The sequence below is a fragment of the Acanthopagrus latus genome, chromosome 9 (genome assembly GCF_904848185.1).
Source record: "Acanthopagrus latus isolate v.2019 chromosome 9, fAcaLat1.1, whole genome shotgun sequence".
In the NCBI taxonomy this organism is placed as follows: domain Eukaryota; kingdom Metazoa; phylum Chordata; class Actinopteri; order Spariformes; family Sparidae; genus Acanthopagrus; species Acanthopagrus latus.
In genome coordinates, this window is record NC_051047.1 from 6,798,075 (window position 1) to 6,820,439 (window position 22,365).

General features: G+C 40.8%; 2 protein-coding genes across 3 annotated transcripts in view; one reads left to right on the plus strand and one right to left on the minus strand.

Moving 5' to 3' along the window:
* The window catches only part of adcy5 (adenylate cyclase 5), a 91,185-nt gene extending 86,884 nt beyond the window's left edge, over window positions 1-4,301 (plus strand). For both annotated transcript variants that reach the window (XM_037110203.1, XM_037110204.1), the window contains exons 18-21: window positions 182-445; window positions 731-935; window positions 1,113-1,237; window positions 2,441-4,301. In XM_037110203.1, coding sequence (XP_036966098.1) covers window positions 182-445; window positions 731-935; window positions 1,113-1,237; window positions 2,441-2,569 — 723 coding nt within the window. In that variant the 3' untranslated portion in view covers window positions 2,570-4,301. The remainder of the gene's footprint in view (window positions 1-181; window positions 446-730; window positions 936-1,112; window positions 1,238-2,440) is intronic.
* A 3,747-nt stretch (window positions 4,302-8,048) lies between these two features.
* sec22a (SEC22 homolog A, vesicle trafficking protein) lies at window positions 8,049-21,999 on the minus strand. Its single transcript, XM_037110205.1, has 7 exons — window positions 21,865-21,999; window positions 18,962-19,172; window positions 16,216-16,379; window positions 14,028-14,207; window positions 12,417-12,535; window positions 11,725-11,790; window positions 8,049-11,364 (listed from the first exon to the last, which is right to left on the minus strand). Exons 2-7 carry the CDS (start codon window positions 19,141-19,143, stop codon window positions 11,164-11,166), a joined length of 912 nt encoding a protein of 303 aa, XP_036966100.1. The 5' UTR covers window positions 19,144-19,172; window positions 21,865-21,999; the 3' UTR covers window positions 8,049-11,163.
* Window positions 22,000-22,365: the final 366 nt, after the last annotated feature.

Genomic DNA, 22,365 nt, shown 5'->3' on the forward strand with positions numbered 1-22,365 from the left:
CTGGATTACTGACTTGCTGGTGGTGCTGCATGAATAGTCAGCAGTCATCAGGATTCTTCCTCTGGGGACCATGAATATCTGTATTCACCGCAGATCTTCAACAGTGCTGGGTTCCCCCGCATGTGATTCCTTTTTTTCTTGAAGTACATCCTGTGTTATGTCTGTATTGAACCCCCGACAGGCCACAGAGGAGAAGGAGGAGATGGAGGAGCTGCAGGCCTACAACCGCCGTCTGCTCCACAACATCCTGCCCAAAGACGTGGCCGCCCACTTCCTGCAGCGCGAGCGGCGCAACGACGAGCTCTACTACCAGTCGTGCGAGTGCGTGGCCGTCATGTTCGCCTCCATCAGCAACTTCTCAGAGTTCTACGTGGAGCTGGAAGGCAACAACGAGGGGGTGGAGTGCCTGCGACTGCTCAACGAGATGATCGCAGACTTCGATGAGGTGAGGGTGAACAAATTATTTGACTTCTGTTTCCCAGTAAAGTTAGCAGTATATTGGTTTCTGTCTGATTTTCCTCACTTAATGCATAAACCTTTTAAATCTTTGCTGCTATAGATATACAGAGGCAAATAAAAAAATCAAGAGGAGATTTCTTCAGAGATTGAGGAATAACCCTCTTATCAATTTAAAAATGGATCCAAAGAACCCTACTGAATATAATAATATTAATAATGATAATAATAATATACTTTGTAAATGAAACCCCCCCTCTCCTGCCAACATCAGATCATCAGTGAGGACCAGTTCCGTCAGCTGGAGAAGATCAAGACCATTGGCTCCACCTACATGGCGGCCTCCGGCCTGAATGACTCCACGTATGACAAGGTCGGGCGCTCGCACATCCGCGCCCTGGCAGACTACGCCATGAGGCTGATGGACCAAATGAAATACATCAACGAGCACTCCTTCAACAACTTCAAGATGAAAATAGGTGAGCAGCAGAAACGAAAGAGAGGTGATTTTGACCGTGTCAGAGGGCTGCAGATACTGAGATTGTTATTGACTGGAACTCATTAGATGTTTTTTTTTTCTGACCTAGTTTTGTCAATTTCCAGCTGGTTTAGTGGCAATGAGGTGTTCTGCAACTTCTTTTTGTTTTCTGTCTTAGGTCTTAACATTGGCCCTGTGGTTGCCGGGGTGATCGGGGCCAGGAAGCCTCAGTACGACATCTGGGGGAACACAGTGAACGTGGCGAGTCGTATGGACAGCACAGGTGTACCGGAGAGGATCCAGGTGAAGTGAAGTGTGACACTGCACTGCCAACATATACTCCTAGCTAAATGAGGGTTCAGAGTTGAGTATTTGCAGAGCTCGGGACTGCTGTTACTTTTGTTTCCCCTCCCAGGATGAGCTCCAAGGTATTTTTGTCAAAAATGAGGGATTCACCGAACGTGCATGAGCTCCACAAAACTGCCGTTCAGACATGGCTGATGGCTGGATTTAGAAGAAGTCGATCCAAGTTAATGAAAAATGTTAATTAAAAATGGCCATATTGGTTTTGCTCTATCAGATGTGAGATCATTAAAGCTTAATAACTCAACGCTACTTGAACACAGATGGAACCCTTTAATTTCATCTCATCCACCTCCACTGCATCCCCTGAAAAACCTTTTATACCCAGAGCAAATAGAATAACTGCTCCCTATGGCTGGGCGATATGGAAAAAAATCTTACCTGGATCAAGTTTTTCATATCAGTGGATATCGACAAAAGGAAACTTTAAGCTTGATAAATGGTGATTTGATTAATATATATATATATATATATATATATATATATATATATATATATATATATATATATATATATATATATATATATATATATATATATATATATATATATTTTTACTTTTTACTCATAAGTGAGAAGCAAAGATACCATAAGGTAAAAATTTGGAGGTTTTGAAGCTCCAAAAAATTATAGACTGCTTTATAGGTGCTTTTTTCACAATGTTAGCTTATGGGAAAAAGTCTTTTTGGACCACAGCGCATCACATGAAGTTGTCACTTCACAGTTTGGCCACTACAGGAATTGGTTTTCAAGCCTGGTGCTGTTCCTTTGGGCTTGGTTCAAAGCTCCAGTGCCAGTGGTATAAACAAACACACCTCACTAATCCAAGCTCTAAGTCTGGACTGCTGGTTGCATGGCTAGCTAAGCAAACTAGCAAATGGTATCTGTGTAGCTAGTTGGCGGCAGGCAGTGGTAATACTGATGATATCCTGTATTTGTTTTGAGCATGAATTCTACATAAAACCAATCCTTACATGTTAGACTTTCCAACATGTTTAGTGTGGTTTTAACCCAGACATCTAGACACCTTCAGACAAACACCACTGCTGACTGGAGGCCAATAGGTGCTAACCAAAGACAATGTAATAAGATAAGAAGATGTAAACCTTTGCACTTACGGTCCCTTCCCCTCTCTGTCTCCAGGTGACCGCAGACCTGCACCAGGTCCTGAGCTCCTATAACTACACACTAGAATACAGAGGTGTGGTCACGGTCAAGGGCAAAGGAGAGATGATGACCTATTTCCTCACAAGTGGACCATCGAGCAGTTAACCCCAACTAAGTGACAAATAGACACACTGGGGCAGGCGCCTTAACACTGACTCTGACATAACGAGCAGGCTCATGGACCTCTGATACCATCTGGCGGACTGAGACTGACTGAAGCATCCCCTGTTGCACGCAATGGGAAAAAAGGATGAGAACCTTCTAAAGCTCAGGCAGCGGATAAGACTGAGTGGGAGAGGCCTACCTTGCCTGAATCTGCAATTGAGACCAAAGATGTCCAATCAGAGCATAAAGACAGATGTTGCCAGCTGCGCAAGTCATGGTCCCAAGGCAGAAATGTTCCTGGAGAAATGTTGTTTGCTTCAAGCCGCCAGATTTTACGATTCAGACAAACCTGCAGGAGGACGAGAACTACGTCACTTCCTGTCTTTTTCTCTGCCTTTCTCCTGCTGAAGCATACATGTACATGTAAAACACGGACAGTTTTATGTGTATGTATATGATTTTATGTACTGTATGTAACACATTTTGTCTGTAATGTCGTGATAGAGGTACAACTCAGCCAGCACCACAGCACTATCCGTCCATGTATCAATATCTGATCACGTCAGTAATTAACAGATCGCTGGAGGAGTCGCAGGAATTTGTGTCTTACACATGAAGGTGAAGGGGTCCCTCCGAAAAACGGTAGGACGGTTGTTCACATGAATGGACAGAAAAAAAACGCTCCACAGTGTTTACAGAAAGCTTCTCATCAGACGATTAAATTCACGAGCTCACACTACAGTATCGTCAGCATATAAGGACACACACGAAACACAAAGAGGATGTCAACGAAGAGCTTTTTCTAATCTCTTTTTGTATTTTGACTTCAGAACACCAAACCCTATCAAATATTTTAAGATTCTATATTTTGTACATTAATATATTAGAGAGCTATCTATAAACACCAATGTGTATTCAGATGTACATACTATATCACTCGCTGGTGTTGCCTGGTCTTTGCTGAGCCCCATCAGACCGATGCCACTGAACGCCCGTCTTTTCTTGCTCTTTTCACCGAATTGAGCATCCGTAATCTGCAGGAAGTCAACTGTTTGCTGATTAGATGTCTTTTTTTTTTTCTTCTGATGTTTCCCTTTGCTAGTGTGTCTGGATCTTACTTTGAGGCGAGAGTGTTAAAACCTGGCGAGTACGCTCTTTGAATGACAGACTAGAGTACAGGAACGGATCAGTCTTTTTGCACTCCAGTGCTTTCAGCCATCCACCCCTTCCTGCAATCGCTCCACATCCCCCTGTTGCTTGCTCAATCAGATGGTACGACCCAATGAATGTCCAATGATCTCCGATGAGGCCTTTAATATGAACTCTACACTGACGATGGTGACGATTCTCATCCTGTGGACGGGGACAGACGAGCCCATGTGGAAATGTGCCCTTTTATCTGCTGGTTTTTTTTTTGTTTGTTTGTTTTTTTTCTTGACAGAGCAGTTTTCTTCAGTATTAAAGCATTTCGAAGCATGTCATCCCACAAACTATCTGTAACCTGGCAGTTTCATTGACTTTAGTGATTTATTTTTCAGTGGTGTTATTAACAAACATTACAGCTGGTTCTGTTTGTGTTGGCAGAGTCACAGAGTCACAGCTATCAGTAAATGTCTGGGCAGTGTCGAGTTTCCGCCTGAGAATATTGACGCATTTAGCTCATTTGAGATGGAATGCTTAAAGGATGTTTTTGTTGCCAACAAATCTTATTAAAAAAGACCAACTTCATCAATGTGTTGGTCCCTTGTTGATGGACTACACACACTGCACTTTACGCTCCAGGCCTGTTTGTCCCACGTGTAGACATACACCTTCCAACACTACAAACGGAGCGTTTACCGGGACCATTTGTGTATTTTTGACAGACAATTGGTGCACTAGTCTAGTGAGATTTTACTGCACAAGGTTAACGTTAAATGTGGAATTGACTGAAAGTGAACTACAGTGTATGGAGGCTTGACTGTGCCACTGCAATAATGATCCATTTTTAAAGGGTTTAATAACCACCTAATAATAAATTAATTACATCTGAATTGAAGATGTGCATCGAAAACGCTACACAAAACAAATTCATGGAGAGATGCTTAAACATTACTAGATATTTAGAATTTTAAAATGAAAAAGTACCTTCATTATTGCAAATGTTACCAACAATCTGGAAACCCAAAGAAATCCATTTTCATATATTTATTGTAATGGTACAGCTGAGCAGCCGCTCTTTCCACAAAACACTCTGCCAAGAGTGCAGTCACAACAGAGAAATAACATATTGTACTTGGCAATAGGGTTTTTTAAAATTGATCAATTTTAAACAAGGGAACAGTTTAAAAATTCCAGTGGCTCACTCCAGGCTTGATAACAGTGTCCTTGTTCATGGCTACAGTGTGGCTCATTGACATATTTTTAATAGTTTTTGAACAACAATGGAGCTCGACGGCACAAAGGAATAAGCAATATCATGATTTTGCTACACCAACGATTCTTAGCACGACAATTTGATTGATGATTTTGGTCTTTTCATGCAATATACGTTTTGGAAATGCATGTGTATTAGCACCAGCTTTTAAATGTTTAAATGTGGTTTTGGTTGTATACTCCTGCGAGGGAAAACAACCAGAGAAGATGGACAGAGAAACTTGGCACTGAGTCCAAATGTTTGCTTTGTGGCTGTAGAATGAGAATAAGCTTGCACTGATCTACCCTGGTGGTTTCTGTTTTTCGTTAATGTTCTGTACTGCTGCAACCATTACCTTCACACGCCACTACCAGAACTCTTAAGTGTCATCCCATTTGACTCATCGAATGCAGTGCCATTCTACGCCCACGTGAGCCCCCTTTTTTTCTACTGCTTGTTGTGCAGGAATGTGCCATTAGAAAACACAAGGGGGTCGGAGAGAAGGCACAGATCAGAGAGGAGGGGGGCAGCTACAAGGTGCCTGAGTAGATAAGCTTAAAAGAGGAGAAGCTCGTCTCCTTTTCATGCAGAGGATCATCATGATGACTCTGATCAGATGACAAGATGAGGCAGCTTCGGTGACAAAAACAGCTTCAGACATAAAACCGTGGGTTTTTTTCATGTCATGCCAAACACTATGCTCTATTTTTATTTTCATTTTCTTTTTACAGTGAAATAAACTCCTGAGATGTTTCACAGGTTCGTTATGATCTCATCTGGGTGCTTTTTTTTCGTCTGCGTTGTCAGCTCACTAACTAAATATATGAATAAATTTACACCATTTATTAAAATATGAAGACACTATAATTTGGCCAAGGCCTCTCAGTTCCAACTCTGGTAAGTCGTAAAGGGACAGTTCAACCCAAAATCAAAAATACATATTTTTTCCCCTTACCTGTAGTGCTCTTGATCCATTTGCATGGTTTGGGTCTGAGTTGTCGAGTTTTGGGGATATGTCTGCCCCCTCTATTGGCACTAGATGGCACACGGCTTGTGGTGCCTGAAGTGAAAAAATACAGAGTATTATACAGAAATGATGACCCGGTTATTCAAGACCTTATGTACGCAGTTTCATGAAGGTAAATTACACCTGCCAACAGTATCACCACGCAAAAGGAAACGTGCATCTAATCATGGACGAGAGGCTTGTGCTGTCAGAGCGGGATGCAAACATGAACAATGTCCTCTTCGGCAGCGCTGTAATGTTAGCTACCTCAATTGGTTTATTTAGCTAGCCTCTCCTCCATGAGTAGATGCGGGCTTCCTTCTGTGCTGTGATACCCAGGACAATAATCATATCAAAGCAATCTAGATGGATGAACAGCAGGTAAGAAGAATTTTTTTTATTTATTTATTTTTATTTTAGGGTGAACTGTCCCTTTAATGGTTGGGCATGTGGTGATATTTTAGAAAATATTGTGCTTCCAAATTTATGGCGCCAGCCCTTTTCATTTTTCAACATGACAACGCCCCTTTGCACAAATCCCTGTGCACAAAGACATGACATCTGACTGACATGCTTAGCAATTAGTAACAGCTGATGGTTAAAGCTCAAATGTCCTCATGCTTTTTGCCGTATACAATAATGTCTATTTAGAGACCAGACCTCCCCCTTTCAGAGCCTTTCCATGGAGCATTGTTAGAAGCCCCTGCTGCTCCAGCTGGTGTGCTGAAATGTGGGAGTCTTCACAGGGCTCACCAACAGATGGCAGCAGCACTACATCTGGTGGTTCCTACGTGGGGTTCCTTTGTCTTCTTCTCATCATGATTACTGTTTATATATGATGGAGGAGATGGAAGCAAAATGCTAATCTGCTGATTAGCACCCTGAGTGTTGCTTCATCCATTACAGCTGTAATACCTATATTTAAATAGAAGTCAAATCACTGCCAGTTACATAGAGGGATGAATTAAGGTCCTGGTTAGTAGTTAATTCAATGATATGCATTTAAGGCCCAGCATCTGACTTGATTTAAACTGAGTATCTTTAATGCAATTTAAGGATTTGAATGGTCAGTAATAGGATAAAAGGCCCACGCGCTGCAGACAGTTACCACTGTAGTGTTTTCTTGACTTTTCTCAGGAGAACTCAAGCACATGTTGGAGCAAACAAAATCCTCAGATTTAATGATTTTGACCTTTTTGAACAGGCAACTTGTGATCCCCTGACAGCGTGAGCTTTGCCACAAAAACATTATCACCACTGACATTCACTTGACATTCACATTAAATTGTGTTTCAAGTAGGTGGCAATTTACAGTGGCAGAACCCAGGGAGAAAAAAAACAACAACATATCCCTGCTGACTCTACATCTAGAGGAAATTGTTGTTCTTTGTGATGGGGCGCCCACAAATGTAATTGATTATAATCCCCATATTAATAATACCCCTTATGCCATTACTTGTGGAAAAAAAACTGCTGCCTGAAAAGTGGAGTAGAAGCCACCTCTGAATCATGAGGCAATCTGTTGCTTGTTGGTGCTCCAGGGAGAAAAAAAAATGACTTTGGGGGAGAGTTTAACAATACTCAGCAGTTTCACTACATTTAGCCGCTGAAATTCCTCTGCTCATTTACAACATGCTGGAGGCTTCGGTCTCCAGGGTGAGGTAGATTCTTTCTTTAAATTATAAAGGTCTTCGACGGATATCCCTCTTAATGCAGGATTCACTGAATCTTTTCATCTCCTCAATAATTAAAGCAACATGCCAGACCTCATTGAAAGCCCCATTAAGCCCCAGCAGTGCCGTGTCAAAAAAAGATCACATTCAATATTTGTTGAAGAACAGATACCGCTGTAATATCTCAGATTGGTTTAATGTTCAGTGTTCCATAGCTGAGCTCAGAGACAGTGCCTCCTAACACAACAGAAGATATGTTTTAAGTGGACTGAGAGGACCAGGACACATTATGATGAATCATTGTGCCTTGCTGTGAAACAGACAGTGGACAGGATCAAACACCTCTGGTCTCAAGTATGCTTTAAATCCAGTTTTTTAAAAAACATTCTCCAATCATATAAAATCCAAATCATGTCCTGAATTTATTAGGTATCATTTTCATTTCATAATAATTAGAATTCTAATCCTGGCAGAGGGACTTTTAAGGGATAATATGACACTACATGTAAAATAAAAGTTTAAAATGTGAAAGATTTGTACAACACCACAGAACGAGAAGTTTTCAGCAGTTCGTTTCCAAGTTTTAATGGTCTGAAAATGCTCACATTCATTTTCCATACTTGGTTAACCCAGTACAAAACGCCTTGAATTCCTCTGTTCTTATTTTACACAACACAGCCACACTGCACATTTACTGTAAATGTTGTGGAAGAGGAGAATGTGAGCACAAACAATCTAAGCCAATGGAGCTCAGTTCAGATCCCAGACACATTACGAACAGAGCGATTAGCTCATGTAGGTGTGGTACCGCTGTTGGAAAGCACTGAACATTCAGAGCAGGCGACGATGAATCATATGATGCTGAAGTGTTGCAGCGGTCCCCCGACAGATCTGTAGTGCAGATGCCAGCTGGATGCAGAGTGGAGCTGAGTGCCTTTGCTCCATTTCATTTTCACTTTAAACTTCTTCCAGTGAGAGACAGAAGAGAATTTTTTTTATATATGGCATGACAATCTTGGCACAACTGTTGAACTACTCATAAACAATGAATAATAAAGGCGTATGACTCAATTCTGAACCCTTCTTCATTTGTTTGCTATTGTTTGTCAGGATGGTGCAGGAAGGCAGACAATGTTCCCATAGTTCCCTGAACAAATCTCACACTGCCTAATAACGGTGAATGTGGCATCTCCTGACTGTAATTATGCTGAATGTGAGCACTGTGCTGATATCTATCACAAAGGCAGAAGGTGATAGACTTGAGTTTTCGTCTTCGTAAGTGGCAGGCGCAAACATGTCTGAACCGAGGTGCTCGGTGGGAGGAAAAGCACGCCAGAGGCTGCTCAGATGATGCGAGCTGCCTCTGGCATCGACAACACAGCTACGCATCTTTACGGCTGCCAACACAGACCTGTTTATTAACATAGTCACTTGACACTGGCATATGCTTGAGGCTGTGTGGGCGAGCAAGTCGGGTATGAATGCTAACAGGCTGTTTGTGTTTCCTGGAGCAGGAGTTACTTTGTGACAACCAGACGGCAGCCTGCGTCTAAAGGAAATGGAGCAATCATAAAACAACAAATGAAACCAATAAAACCTATATAAATCTTCATTGACCGCATTCCACGGAACAATCAGTCAGTAAATAAATAGCAAAATTAACTGTCTACAAAATGACAAATATTTGACAATCACTGGCTCCTGAAAACAGAGTACACCAAATCTGAAACAAGAGCCACACACACCAGGCAGCATTGCATAGTTTTAAACAAAGACCTAAACCAGAGACCTGCACCTGGTCAGCAACACATGGACCCGGGTGCAAAACATGCATCTATCAGCTACAACTTTTTAAAAAAGCGCACGGAAGAAAACTGGATGTGATCGGGTGAACGAAAAACTGAAACTAATACCCCATCTGCCAATCTTGTTTTTTTCATCTTCCTTTATCAGTAACTTTATCAGTCCTAACAGTTAATTATTATGTTACACATGTTTTAATAGTAATTATATTCCATTTAGCTGTATCCTGGCAAATATCGGTTTAGTCTTGCCTTCAGCAAAGCTAACACAGACCACATTCACAATTGTGGCCAATTTCCCCTGATGTCACACTCAGGGTCTGAAACTCAAATGTGGCAGTACGGTGTTTCAGGCAGCCATGAAAACGAAGTGAATCTGAAAAATTGTCAGAATGTCACTGCTTCCTGGTTGATCAGTTAAAAAGAGACTTTTTAAAATTTGAAGGGACATCAGGTCATGATTTAAGGTTAAAACCACTTATTTTACAACCCAATAGCTGACATTAGACAATAGCTACAGTGGTCTTCAACCACTTCCTAGCTAACAGTCCATGCTGACAGGTCAGAGCAGCCACATTGGCCTGGAAGTGACACACACTGGATGTAACTTAACATCTATGCCATCTAGGAAGTAGTTGAAGGCTAATGGGTTATCAAATATTTTGTTTTACCTTGAAATATGGCCCAGGTACCTCCAGATTCTCACCATATAGTTTTTGAGTGTCTTATCAATCACAAAGCAGTTAATGTGTAATATATATTAATAACATCAATGTAAGTGCACAGCAACAGGAAATTTTAATTTCCCACCCCGAGCATGACGCCAGAGAAAAAAATAGCCGTGGTGTGAATATGGGCTATGGGTTGCTGGCTGAGCTCAACAACAGAAGTCTCAGTCTTGAACCGCAATAATCTTTGGGTATAAACAGAAATTTGTCTGAAGCTCTACTATTGAAGACGACTGTATATTATTGAATATAATATAATATGATATTAAAGTCAATCACTAAAATCATGAATGTCATCAAATTTTGGTAAAACTTTTAAGGGCAAAATATACTGCATCCATTATTTTCTATATAACTATGTGCTCCATTGACTCAGCTTCTTAAATGCGCAGAGGTGTTAATATTACTCAAGGGTATTGAGTAGTAAGGGTAAAAATGTTCATTTGGAAGGTATCGTGTTTTTATGATACAATCCCAGTAACAACTGGATTTTTTAAACAGAAATCAACAGCCTACATATTTGTTTTAAAGAGGGATTGTGTTATACATAACAGGTACTGTCTGATATTAACTGTAGCTTTGCAGGTTCAGGAAGAGTATCGGTTTGAAAAACTGCACGTATGCAGGACTCTGACCTAAACTGTGGCTGTTTTTAAAGCAAGTAAAAGTAAATGTCTTAATCAGACAATGGTGGGGAGTAAACAACTCTCAAAATCAATCCATTAAGCTCCATAAATGATTAGAGCTGCGTCAGAGTTTCCTCTAAGTCCTCACTCAGATCTGTCACTGCCCACTGGTGATGGGATGGAGTGAACAGGACTGATGTGGTGCTGCTAAAATTTTGGTTTTCTCTGTCTGATCACGGAGGATTGTATTTCTTTTGTTTCCACTTTGTCCTCAGGTTAGTCAGGGCCATCTCTGCTGCATTTTCAGGGCACGTGCGAGACATCTGACTGAAGGTCCAATAGTCCTTTGTGTTTTAAGTTTTTGTCAGACATTGTAGTCTGGTGCTTTTCCCAGCGGTTGCCTCAGTCTGATCTGCAGGGTCATGAAGGCCCCGACTGCCACGTGGAAGAGGATCTGCCACATGTTTCTCAGTTCATACAGATACATGTTGGACAGGCAGATGAGTGCAAATGCCAGGAAGGACTTACTGTTCCTCCACACAGAGTAGTAGGCAAACAGGTAGCACTGCAAGGAGAAGGACAGAGGAGAATTTGAATGCTGCACATTGTGTGAGTGACATTGACTAGTGACATGTTTTCATCATTAATGTCCTTCATGGGACAATAAGTCTGCTCAGCAAGTAAGAAATCCTGTCTGATAACTTTGTTCCCCCCATCAGTCTCCCAATTTGTGGTGCTCCATTTAGTATCAGGAGCTGCACAAAAGGAGCTGATGAAAATGTTTTAGAGAAGGTAGTGGGGGTAAAAGGCACTGAGCTTTTGCTAATGTTAGTCTAGCTGACAAGCTGCTGAGCTGTAAAGTGCAGGGCTGTTAGTCAGCCAGTCAGCCAGTGACGGGCTGCTCTTACCGCAGACTATCACTTACCTGATACAGACAGGCTGCTGTGCCGAGGAAGAAGGCAATCACATAATTAAAGTCTTCATCGTCATTCTGCAGACAGGAAGAAAAAGGCTTTTTAGTGATCTTGTCTAGACAAAGCATCATGAAACTAATATGACAAGAAAATTCACAGGCTCCAATATTTCATTTTTTCCATTCAGCCTGATCTATTTTATGATTTGACATTTAGTTTCAGGGAACATAATGGATGGCTCATGGCAGACTGACACTGTTATGCACCAAAGTTGAATGAATTCTTAAACTTTTCTGGAGGAAGATTCAGGTTCATGACATCTTGGCTCATGTTTTGGCATTTTTCATTAATTTATAGATCTTATGTAACTCTTATGACTTGTATAACTTAATCAGATTGCATGATATTGTTCCAAAAACAAAGCCCCTGCATGAAGTCAGTAATAATTCCTCATTGTGTAAGAAAACGGTGGATCTGGAAATAAGCTTAAAGCCTGTCTGTCAATGTGACATATTGCCTTCCTTGCCCTGTCTGACTTCTTTTTAGCAATGTCACAGTGGACCTAAGGAAATAACTTAAGTGTGTGATTAACAAAAGAACAGAGAGACAAAATCATGAAAATAAGACTCTGGTTGTGTGAAACCAGATTTTTCCTTTAAGAGAATCTGAATGTGTTTGGATGTCATCTCTGTTATGACCTCACCTGCAGTATGCTCTCTATTGCGTGGACTCCTCGCAGCAGGTTTAGGCCGCCACAGAGGACACTGAGCACACAGGACACGATGCCTGAGAGAGTGACTGGCTCCAACATCTGTGTGGGAGCTGGACGAGAGAAACCACAGGGTATAACAGACTCAAATTGCACAGCTTTGACAGGTTAACTGTAAAAGTAAAAAAAATATGCATTACGAGGGGCATAACAAAACATGTAATCAAAACTATTAGCTACAGGATAAAGGGATACATTCTGAAACAAAGATGAGCATATACTATTTAAAGTCCTCTGTCTTCCAAAACATTCTGGCACAGTAACAGGATTGACACATCACCGTCATCAGATTAGCATACTTCATCCCTCAGGACAAAATGATTTATGTTCTCAGAAAACTGAGACTGGCCGGGGCAACCAAGGGAGAGTGAACATAGCGTGGAGAGCTGCCCTGAAGAGGATGTCAGGGGGAACACAACAGCTCTAAGTGACCCAAGTTGGCATCACTTAGCTTGGGGCAGCTGAGGTGTGACGGTGCGTACAGGAGGGTTGTTTCAGTGGAGCTGTTCGACTGTGCTATCTGACCACCATACAGTACATCTAAGGTTGAAACTCAAAAACACCTGGGGCCAGAAGTACAAACAATATGTACAGTGTTTATAATTCAGACAAAGTGTAATAGTTGAGAGAGAAGTGGGTGACATAGAATGTACGTAAGAGATGTGATCTTATCATTAATCCTTAACCCAAGTGCGCAGCAAAGTCTTGTTGAATTTGAGCTCTATATCAACCAATGATTATCTTTGGGGTGTTTAAAATTGACGACTGTGACATTCCAATCATGAGATGATGATGTGATGAGTTAGTGGTGTGAGTGCTATAAATAGCCAAAACTGAGCATAACGACAGCTGTTCGGGTGCCTTTGGAGAACCTTGCTGATGAGCTACTTCCTTGCACCTCTCCTCAATGATGATCAAATGTGTGTTGAATCAGATGGAAGTATTGATAAGGAAACATGCAGAAACATAGATTCTAACATTTTACATTTTAGTAAGTATTAGTATTCTAGTCGAGACTCTAATATTCACAGATAGTCTTTCATGTGATACTAAAATAATGAACAAAATTCAATTCCTCAGGTGCAATTAAAAAAGGTTGATGCACTTCAGTTGACATAACAAACACCCCCAAAAAGGCACAGATGGGACTGCACTTTAGCACTGTCCTGCTCCTCTGAACATTATAACAAGCACATGTGAGTGTCTACAGCTTTGAGATAAAATGGTGAAAAACCAAACAGCTCAAAAAGTGATATGAATAATGTGACAGGTGCAACATTGCTTCCAGTAATGCCCCTATACAGGTGTAGTATGGAATCCAGTATTCTGAAATAATTACCAGTGACCTTTGTATGTCATTGTGTTACAAAGACCAGTGCTGCCAGTGCTGCCAGTGCCAAGTAATGAGTAAGATAAGATAAGATAACACTATTGATCCCCAGAAGGGAACTTAAGCAGCTAGTCTATTACTATATCAAACCTCTTTCATGGGTGGTGGGGTGTGTATAGATCTATACATGTGTGTAAGCGTAGGTTCTGTTCTACCTATGCCCTTGTATTTAGAGGCCGTGTGCACTGAGAATCCATTGATAGCCCGCAGGTCCTCAGGGGAGAGCTGGTAGGGCGGTCGCAGCTTGATCTCTGTCTGCATGTCAGCCAAGTTGATCTTGGTGGACAGGGAACGTGGGCTGTTGTAGCGCTGTTTAGTCTTCTGGATGAAGGTGTCTGATGGATGACAGCGAGCACAACAACAAGGTGGTTAATACACGCATAAATACCCATTTGCATGGAAGCAATTTTAATATTTGACACTCTCAATTATCCCTGAAATGTGTGTGTGTGTGTGTATATATATATATATATATATATATATATATATATATAAAAATGTGTAATAGTTTCCTGAACAAAGTGAAAATGTTTTTTTAAAGTCTAAACGCCAACTAATTTGGATTAAAGAATACTTTGTTAGATATAAACATGTTATGTGTTTTGGAAATTATTATATTTATCTTTTTCCCAAACATTTTGACTGTCAGGTGATTTAACGCTATGAGTAATTGAAAATGTTTGGATAACACAGAAACTGTTCAGCCTAGATGTCATATGCGACGACATCCTCTAAAGCAGGCATGTCCAAACTGTTCCACAAAGGGCCATGTGGCTGCAGGTTTTTGTTCCATCCAGTCAAGAGCACACGGTTTGACCAATGAGCTTTCTGAAGACTGAGACCAGTTGATTAAATGAGTCAGGTCTGATGTGCTGCTGCTTGGTTGAAAAGAAAACCTGCAGCCACATCAGCCCTTTGTGGAATAGTTTGGACATGGCTGCTCTAAAGCTTTTCAAGTAGGGCTGGGTATTGTTAAGAACCTCATGATTTGATTTTGATTCTTTAGGTCGCAATTCAATTCAATATCGATTTGATTCACTTAAATGCTTTGATATCGATACTGTTGATAATTTTTTAATTAAAAAAAGCAATCTTAAATTATAACTTTTTGCTCAAGGAAGTTCAAGTTTGAATTGAAATGTAAACAAAGGTACTCAATGTGTTTAGTTATAAAACAGTGTAACCATAGTTAAGCTATGAAAGTGCCATTGTTTCTGGGACTGCATGGTACATTTTTGTCTTACATGAACATAGACATAACCGTGGTCCCTCTTCCCTATGGTTAGACGCAAGGGGGTAAAGCGCTGACATTGAACCCCCCTCTCTCCCCAGAGGAGAGTGCTAACCGCGGGTGCAGAGTGCAGCGGTCAGGGTGAGACCGGCTGCGCTGGGAGTTTACAGTCTCCAAAAGAGCGGTGCGTCAGACTTCGGCTACCCGCCTCCGCAGCTCCAACGGTGTTTCCATGGCGCATCACCCTCTGACCCTTGAGTGAGGTCGCGGGCGAGGCGCTTCCAGCTGCTGGAGGCGGGGACCGAGAGGCATCCTGTGAGGAACAGCGGGTGGTCGGCAGCCACTGCTCGTCTGAATCGATTCAGAGGATTTTATGAATCGATACTGAATTGGGAAAAAATTGCAATGCATTGATGAACTGATATTTTTGCCCACCCCTATGTTCTAGTGAGCAGGGCAGGCATTCTGTACAGTGCTACAAGCTACTGTAAGAAGACTGAGCTAGCTAAGTAGTTTTTGTGTTTAAATGTGTGATATTTATTCAGTTTGGCAAAGATATCCAGAAAACAATAACATCAGCTCAAGGCTGATTCAACAGCGACTAGAAATGGTCTCTGCTGCTGGTTGTTACTACGGGTTGGAATGTCTGCTGGAGTAGTAAACGAGGTTTCATCAGAAACAGGGATCTACCAACATAACTGGCTGTTTTCCGATTAGTCAGAACCCATGTATTTCCATGGAAAAGGAGATAACACTTTTGAAAAAGTTCATGTATTTTGAGAGTTAACTGCCCTACAACATGAATACAGTTTGATTATGTCTCTTATTTCGTTGTTAAGTTATATAATCACAATATTGCTTAATCAAGTTTTGGCACCATTACTTTCTCTAAACCCACCTTTTTCACATTTACCTCAGATGTGTTTTGTATTTAGCCGAACAAAAGATATTCTGGAAAAGTAATCATTATGTAGGAGAAATCTGTAATACTTCTTCTTTCACAACCTATCTTTCCACCAAATCATTGATGAACCAAGACACTCTTTGAATCTGAGCTGAATTCATTCACCATTAGACAGCTGACACATTCTATAAAACTCCATGGAGCTCACCAAATTCAATGAAGGAGTACGGACGCACGGCGCTGCTAATTCGTTTGGTGTCATAGGTGACGATAAACTCCTTCTGCAGCTCGTCCAGGAAGCAGAAGGCCAGCACATTGGGGTAGTTTGCAGTGCACACCATCAGGTATCCAACACCCAGTGAGCTTGTGAAGCTAATACACACACACACACACACACACACACACACACACACACACACACACACACATTATTGCTTTATACACACTACACTCTTTTCTCTTGACAGAAACTATGGAACACTGTAATTAGGACACCAAGCTAACTACAGTGCAGATTATAGGGGGAAAAACATAATGGCATTTCTGATTCTGCAGGCTGCTGCTTTAAACACTGTACAAACACTATTTCAGCACATTTGAGCCTAAAATGTACACGTTCACAGCTCATTAAACACAATTCCACATCCACATTCATATGCACTTCGGCAGACACTCTGTCTTTTGGCCCTGTAGTGTTAATTGATACACAGAGCACAAATTAAATTCCCCAGATACAAAGACTTCTTCATTATCTGAATTGTTAAGAGCACAACTGGGGGGAAATCCGGTTATCAAAGCAACATCTAAATTGATGTGGAACATAAATGTCAACAAATAGTACAGACTGATGTGATGATTACCATGAGGCTGCACAAAACATTAAAAGCATTGCATAGTATAGAAGATATCTAAAGGATTAGGTTGAATCTGACATTAGCATGTCACTGTGTACCTGCAGAAATCAAGCAACCATTTAATAAATAAATATCAAAAGGAGTCAGTACAGTTAGGCAATCAGTATACACCTACTACACATCTACTTGGTGTATTTAATCCTGATCTAAGTGTATCAGAAATGTTACAGCTACTAAATTAAGTACCGGTATGTTAATTTTTAAAGCAGTTTTCATTCCTGACATTCAAAAAAGTGTTTCACAATAAAATACAAAAAAAACAGATGATTTCAAGGGTCCACAGGGAACAACTTTCTACAATTAGGAGCCACGACTTGAAAGGCACAGTCTACTTTATTTTTACACCTGCAGGGTGGAACAACCATTGAGTCTGAAGACCGCAGAATCTACAATAGATACAGGGCAGTAGTGGCTCACTGGTGCAGGCAGGGACCTGACAATGCAGAGGTTGAATACCGACTACAAAAAACTTTAATTGGATTCTGAATTTAATCGGAATCTTTAAAAAAAAAAAAAAAAGGTCTGCTTTGACTAGTGCACATCACATCTGACATCCTACTTGTGGAAAAATTTGCATCCGATTATCTTTGTCTTGACTGCACAGACCGCAGTCCTAATGATATTTTTCTGATACTGGAGTAGAAAAAATGTCATAAACTCACTGTTGAGTTAAAGACAAAATAAAGTTGGTCCCAAGCATAAATCCATGGTGACAACACCCATTGCTTTTTGGCATCAAGAACATTTTGTTTTTTTGGAGCTGGGGAGGATATCCTGACTAGTATCTGGGAGAACCAGAGGACACAACATGGTAGTAACTTAATCAGAAGGTGGCCACGCCCTAAATAATATCCTGCTTTATTGTCTGTTGTACTCTGAACAGGACCATAATCTATAAAAGTACAACATCATGCTGCATCGAAGATTTGAAACCAGCAACTGAGACCATAAATTTGTGAAGAAACTATTTAAATCCATCAGGTAAATAGTAGGGTCATTTTCTCATAACCTTTCACACAATCTGACTACTTTTTGCAACCAGTTGAGTTGCCCCCTGCTGGCCATCGGAAACAATGCAGATTGAAGCAGGAAGGTCTGTCCATATTTTATACAGTCAATGGCTGGTCCTCAGGTTTAACTGCTGACATATGAATTTGACTTACAGCATCAATATGTTAAAACTGTTAATCAAAAGACTGCAGTATACAGGTTATATTAAGGTTACTGCAAAGTCCCTAAATGCTATCACCTACAATATATTTTAAATCCCTGTAAATGTCCACATAAAGTCAGCTATCAACATTACTGTTTACCACAGAGTTATTTTTTTAAGCAAAATGATACAAGGAATCTTCTCCAGCTCTCATGGCATAGAAGTAAAACAGATATCAAGAGCCTCAAAAAAGTCTACACTATCAGAGAACAGATTAACCTGTGACTTTAACCACTACCTGCCTCCGTCTGACCTTCACTTTCATCTGACCTTCTCATCGTCAGATGCTTCAGACTCCTTGATTAAAGCGACTCTTATCAGAAGAGACTGGTTGGTGAAAGGTATAGCAGGCTTGTTAATGGCCAATTCTCAGAGTTTCTTTTGAGCTCATGTTCTCTGTCTTAGTAAGACTAATTAGCTCTTAAACTGTGCATGAGCAAGTTTCAAAGCATTTCCCTAAGCACCAGTGGGGCTTTTAGAAGCATTTTGACATCTTAAATGAGGTCCCAGCTGTCAAATCATTCAAATTAAAAAGCATTTTTCCATCAAAGTACTAACAGAGGGGTCAAGAGGAGGGCAGGAAAACAGTCAGCAGTGGGCTGTTTAATCACCCTCGGGGATCAATGAATTAATATTCTCCAAGACACCAAAGTTAGATCTCTAAACTTTATTTTAAACCAGGAATATAAAATATGTTAAGTGAATGAACCCAGTCTTACAAATACTTCTCTTATCAGGCAAGTACAGTTATCTTACAGAGTATCATAACTGGATGTACATGTTTTATTGGCTTTGGGAATTTAAAATAAAGATCCCAAATGACTTACTTGACATTATATGGTCCAGTCTTGAGTGTGCAGCGGTCGGGGAACTGGCTGAGTTTCTTGGAGAGACCTTTGAGGTGCTTCTTGGTTTCCTGAAGCTCTTTGTCCTGCTCATAGTCTGTGGATGCAGAGAGAGGCAGGCCATCCCCGACCCGAACCACTGAGGCGAACAACACCATCGACATCTTACAGCTCTAGTAAACTCACTGAAGCCCTGGAAACAGATGGAGCAAAGGCGAAAAAAAACAATTTATTGTGCACATGTATCTAATGCTGTTGTCCAATACATGGCTCTCAATTTAGTCAATATTGTAGGATTCAGCGATGTGGCGATATTTATCATGTGACAGCAGGAATGTGTCCATCGCAAGAGATCTGACAATGCTGTTTCTACGTGACATCAGAGCTACAGCTAGTGTTCTGCTGGGAAAACCTTGATCCTGGCATTTGTGTGGATGCCACACGCACCGCCCACCCAAATACCATTGCTGACCATGTACACCCGTCATGACAGTGGCCTCCCTAGAGGGACACCTCGCCTTGCCACACCACTGAATCTGCTCAGGAATAAATAAAGTCTCGACCTAGCCTACAAATCAAGCATCCATGGGAAGTTCCTGAAACAAGTCTGGTCCATGGAGGCCACACCTTGGATTGGGAAATTGGAGGCCACGCTTACGCCTTTGGCTCTCATACTTCTACTATCGGAGAGTTCCTTGTCATAAAGGGTAGACCTTAGTTTGCAGCAGTGTTTGTTTGGGCTGGGTGGTACATGTCAAGAGACATTTACATGAAGGCAAGGACCAGAGGTTTCCCAGAAGAATATAGCATTATAATGAAGTAACACTACTCATTTCACCTGTGGGTCTTTTAATGTTGTGGCTGATCAGTTTGAGATCAATGAGTAGCAGAGTCTTTAACAATGTTTAATCTTAAGTTTCAGTTCTTGTTGACAGCATTAATTTTCCCCTTTTCACCTTCAAGAAGCTAGCCTACAGGAGTCAAACGAAACACACATTTTGTTTTTCAAAGTCAGAAATATTACACATTTATAATCTCTTGTTTTATGAGAAACTGAAAAATGAAGGGGGTGGCACTTAGATACTGCTTATTTTGCTGTATTAAGTGCTGTGTACTATCATGGCTTCCACAAATGTACCCTCCCTGCTTCTTGCAATACTATCAGTTCCTGTCAAACTGACACTTCCTCTAGATTAGAGGTAGACCAATTATATATCCGGATAATTTTGGGCCGATATTCAACGTTTCTTGGATTATCTGTATTTTGTTTTGTGTCTGATTGCTGATAAAATCAATATATTTAAAATGTATGGTATTTTGGCTGTGATGCAGCATAATTTCTCTGTTAGTGATCACCAATCTGTGGTCTCAGTGTCCACAATACTTCCTGATGTCATCTGTAATAGCCGAGTAACTAAAAGGATCAAATAAATGGAGTTGAGTGAAAGCATGAAGAAGCAGACAATGGAGAGTAACTCAAAATTATATATAACTATGATACTTGAGTAAATTGTAGTTGGTTACATTCCATAAATGGCTATTCTCAATTTTGAGAATGAAATTTTTATTTTTCCTGTAAACACATCAGTTTCAATTATCAGTTATCTGTCTCCTGGATGAATAATAATGGGTATCAGCCCTTGAAAAAGCATTTCAGTCAACCCTCAGGAAATCCCAATGAAAGCTGGCTATGAAGTGAGTGATGCTGGTGCACAGCGCAAGTCAAACCGTGTACAAGCAAGCACCATCGTTATCCCCAAGCCGCAGTCAGTACTTACTGTATGTAAACAAAAAGACGGACACATTTATTGGTATTGACACAGCAATTACAACTAGTAAGGAGTATTCACGGTATGTTTTGTGAATAAGTAAAAAGTTCATCCAGAACAAAGCTCGTCTAAATAAATCGTTTTGACAGTGGAGAACATTTAGTGTTGTTTTCCCAAGAGGTATCTCCACGACTGCAGAACAGTGTGTACATTCTCTCTTGTAGTTGGTTAGATATCAAGCTCAGTCATTACTGTGTAATGTTAGATGAATATTTCAGACAAGGTTTATGGAATCTGAATGTGCTAAAGTTAAATAAATATGTGAGTTTAATTCAAGTTTATATCTTTTCTGACAGTTTACTGTCAGAGCCAAAGAAATTGTGTTGGCTCATCATGCATGCATGAGCTTGGGTTGCACACTACAATTCAGTTTTGGTGGCACAATTAAAATGTTTAAGAGCCTCTGCTGCTCTCAGTAACGACCACAACCTGTCGGTGGGTGTCTGGTCGGTTGTTAGAACCATGGACAGCTCCACAGACTGAATACAGGGATGTTCAGAGGAAGCCTACATTCATTTTACATGCTTTCACCGAAGTCGTGGAAAACATTTACCAGCTACAACATGAACTGGAGAGCCAAAAACCACTAACGTCACCTGTCTTCATTCACTAAAACAACAGCCTTCAAGAGTTCGCAACGGGGTTTTGACGTTTATGCTAGCTAGCTAATCCTTAGCAGCAGTTAGTCAGAAGCTAGGAGGTGAGGGGGTCCATTTAACGCTGCCAACATAAAACTCGCTTGAAACGTTTCAGGCTTCCTGTTTAACAACTTCTGTCTATTGTTTTTTCTCTATTTATTATGTATGTGGTCGGTTTGGAAAAATAGGAGAGCTAACGTCAGAAAACGAGCCGCACCAGCCTAGATTAGCCAGCTAGCCGCCATTAGCAGCTAACTACAGTAGCTTGTCCACTGACATTTCCTTCGTGCTAACGTTAGCAGGCTAATGAGCTAAGAGCTAACTAGTTTGTACACCCACAGCAGGGCAGAGGTCTAACAAAACCAAAACAAAGCACAAATGTCCAACAAGTTGAGATACTAAGTTGGGTGTTTAATACCTGGTGAACGAGTTCAGCATCATGTGGACATCTGTGATATGCAGGTATGAAAGTGCAGGGAGCAGAGAGTGGCAGCTAGAGAATCACAGACAGCGGGATGATTCGTTTACGTGGCTATTTCGCAGTGCATTGTGGGTAAGGACAACCTCTCATCAGCAGCGCAGCAGAAAAAGCAATATGCTCTGTTATCATGAGGTATCAGATATACTTTGAATTATGTCTAGTGTTTGACTCGTGTCCCGAATATTAAAATAAATATTTGGATACAACTCAAGAGATGTTTTGGCTTCCAGCAAAACTGTGCAAAAATCATTAAAAATGTAATTAATATGTAATATAGTCCTAAATAGACGTGCTTCTTCTGCTTAAAGGAGCCAGTTTCTCATTTGTTTCCATTTCTTAGTTGTCTCTCATTTATTTTTGTTCTTAATTTATGGAACCACAATGTCTTTGTATCTGTCCCTAAGATGACGAAGACACGCACCCTTCTGAAGGAATATT

Bases quoted from the DNA above. Each gene is read 5' to 3' on its own strand.
- sec22a (XM_037110205.1), bottom strand. From the start codon at position 19,143: ATGTCGATGGTGTTGTTCGCCTCAGTGGTTCGGGTCGGGGATGGCCTG. The intron at 16,380-18,961 runs GTAAGTCATTTG...TGTGTGTATTAG, and splicing joins ACTGGACCATATAATGTCAA to CTTCACAAGCTCACTGGGTG. The intron at 12,536-14,027 runs GTAGAACAGAAC...TCTCTCGTCCAG, and splicing joins CTCTAAATACAAGGGCATAG to CTCCCACACAGATGTTGGAG.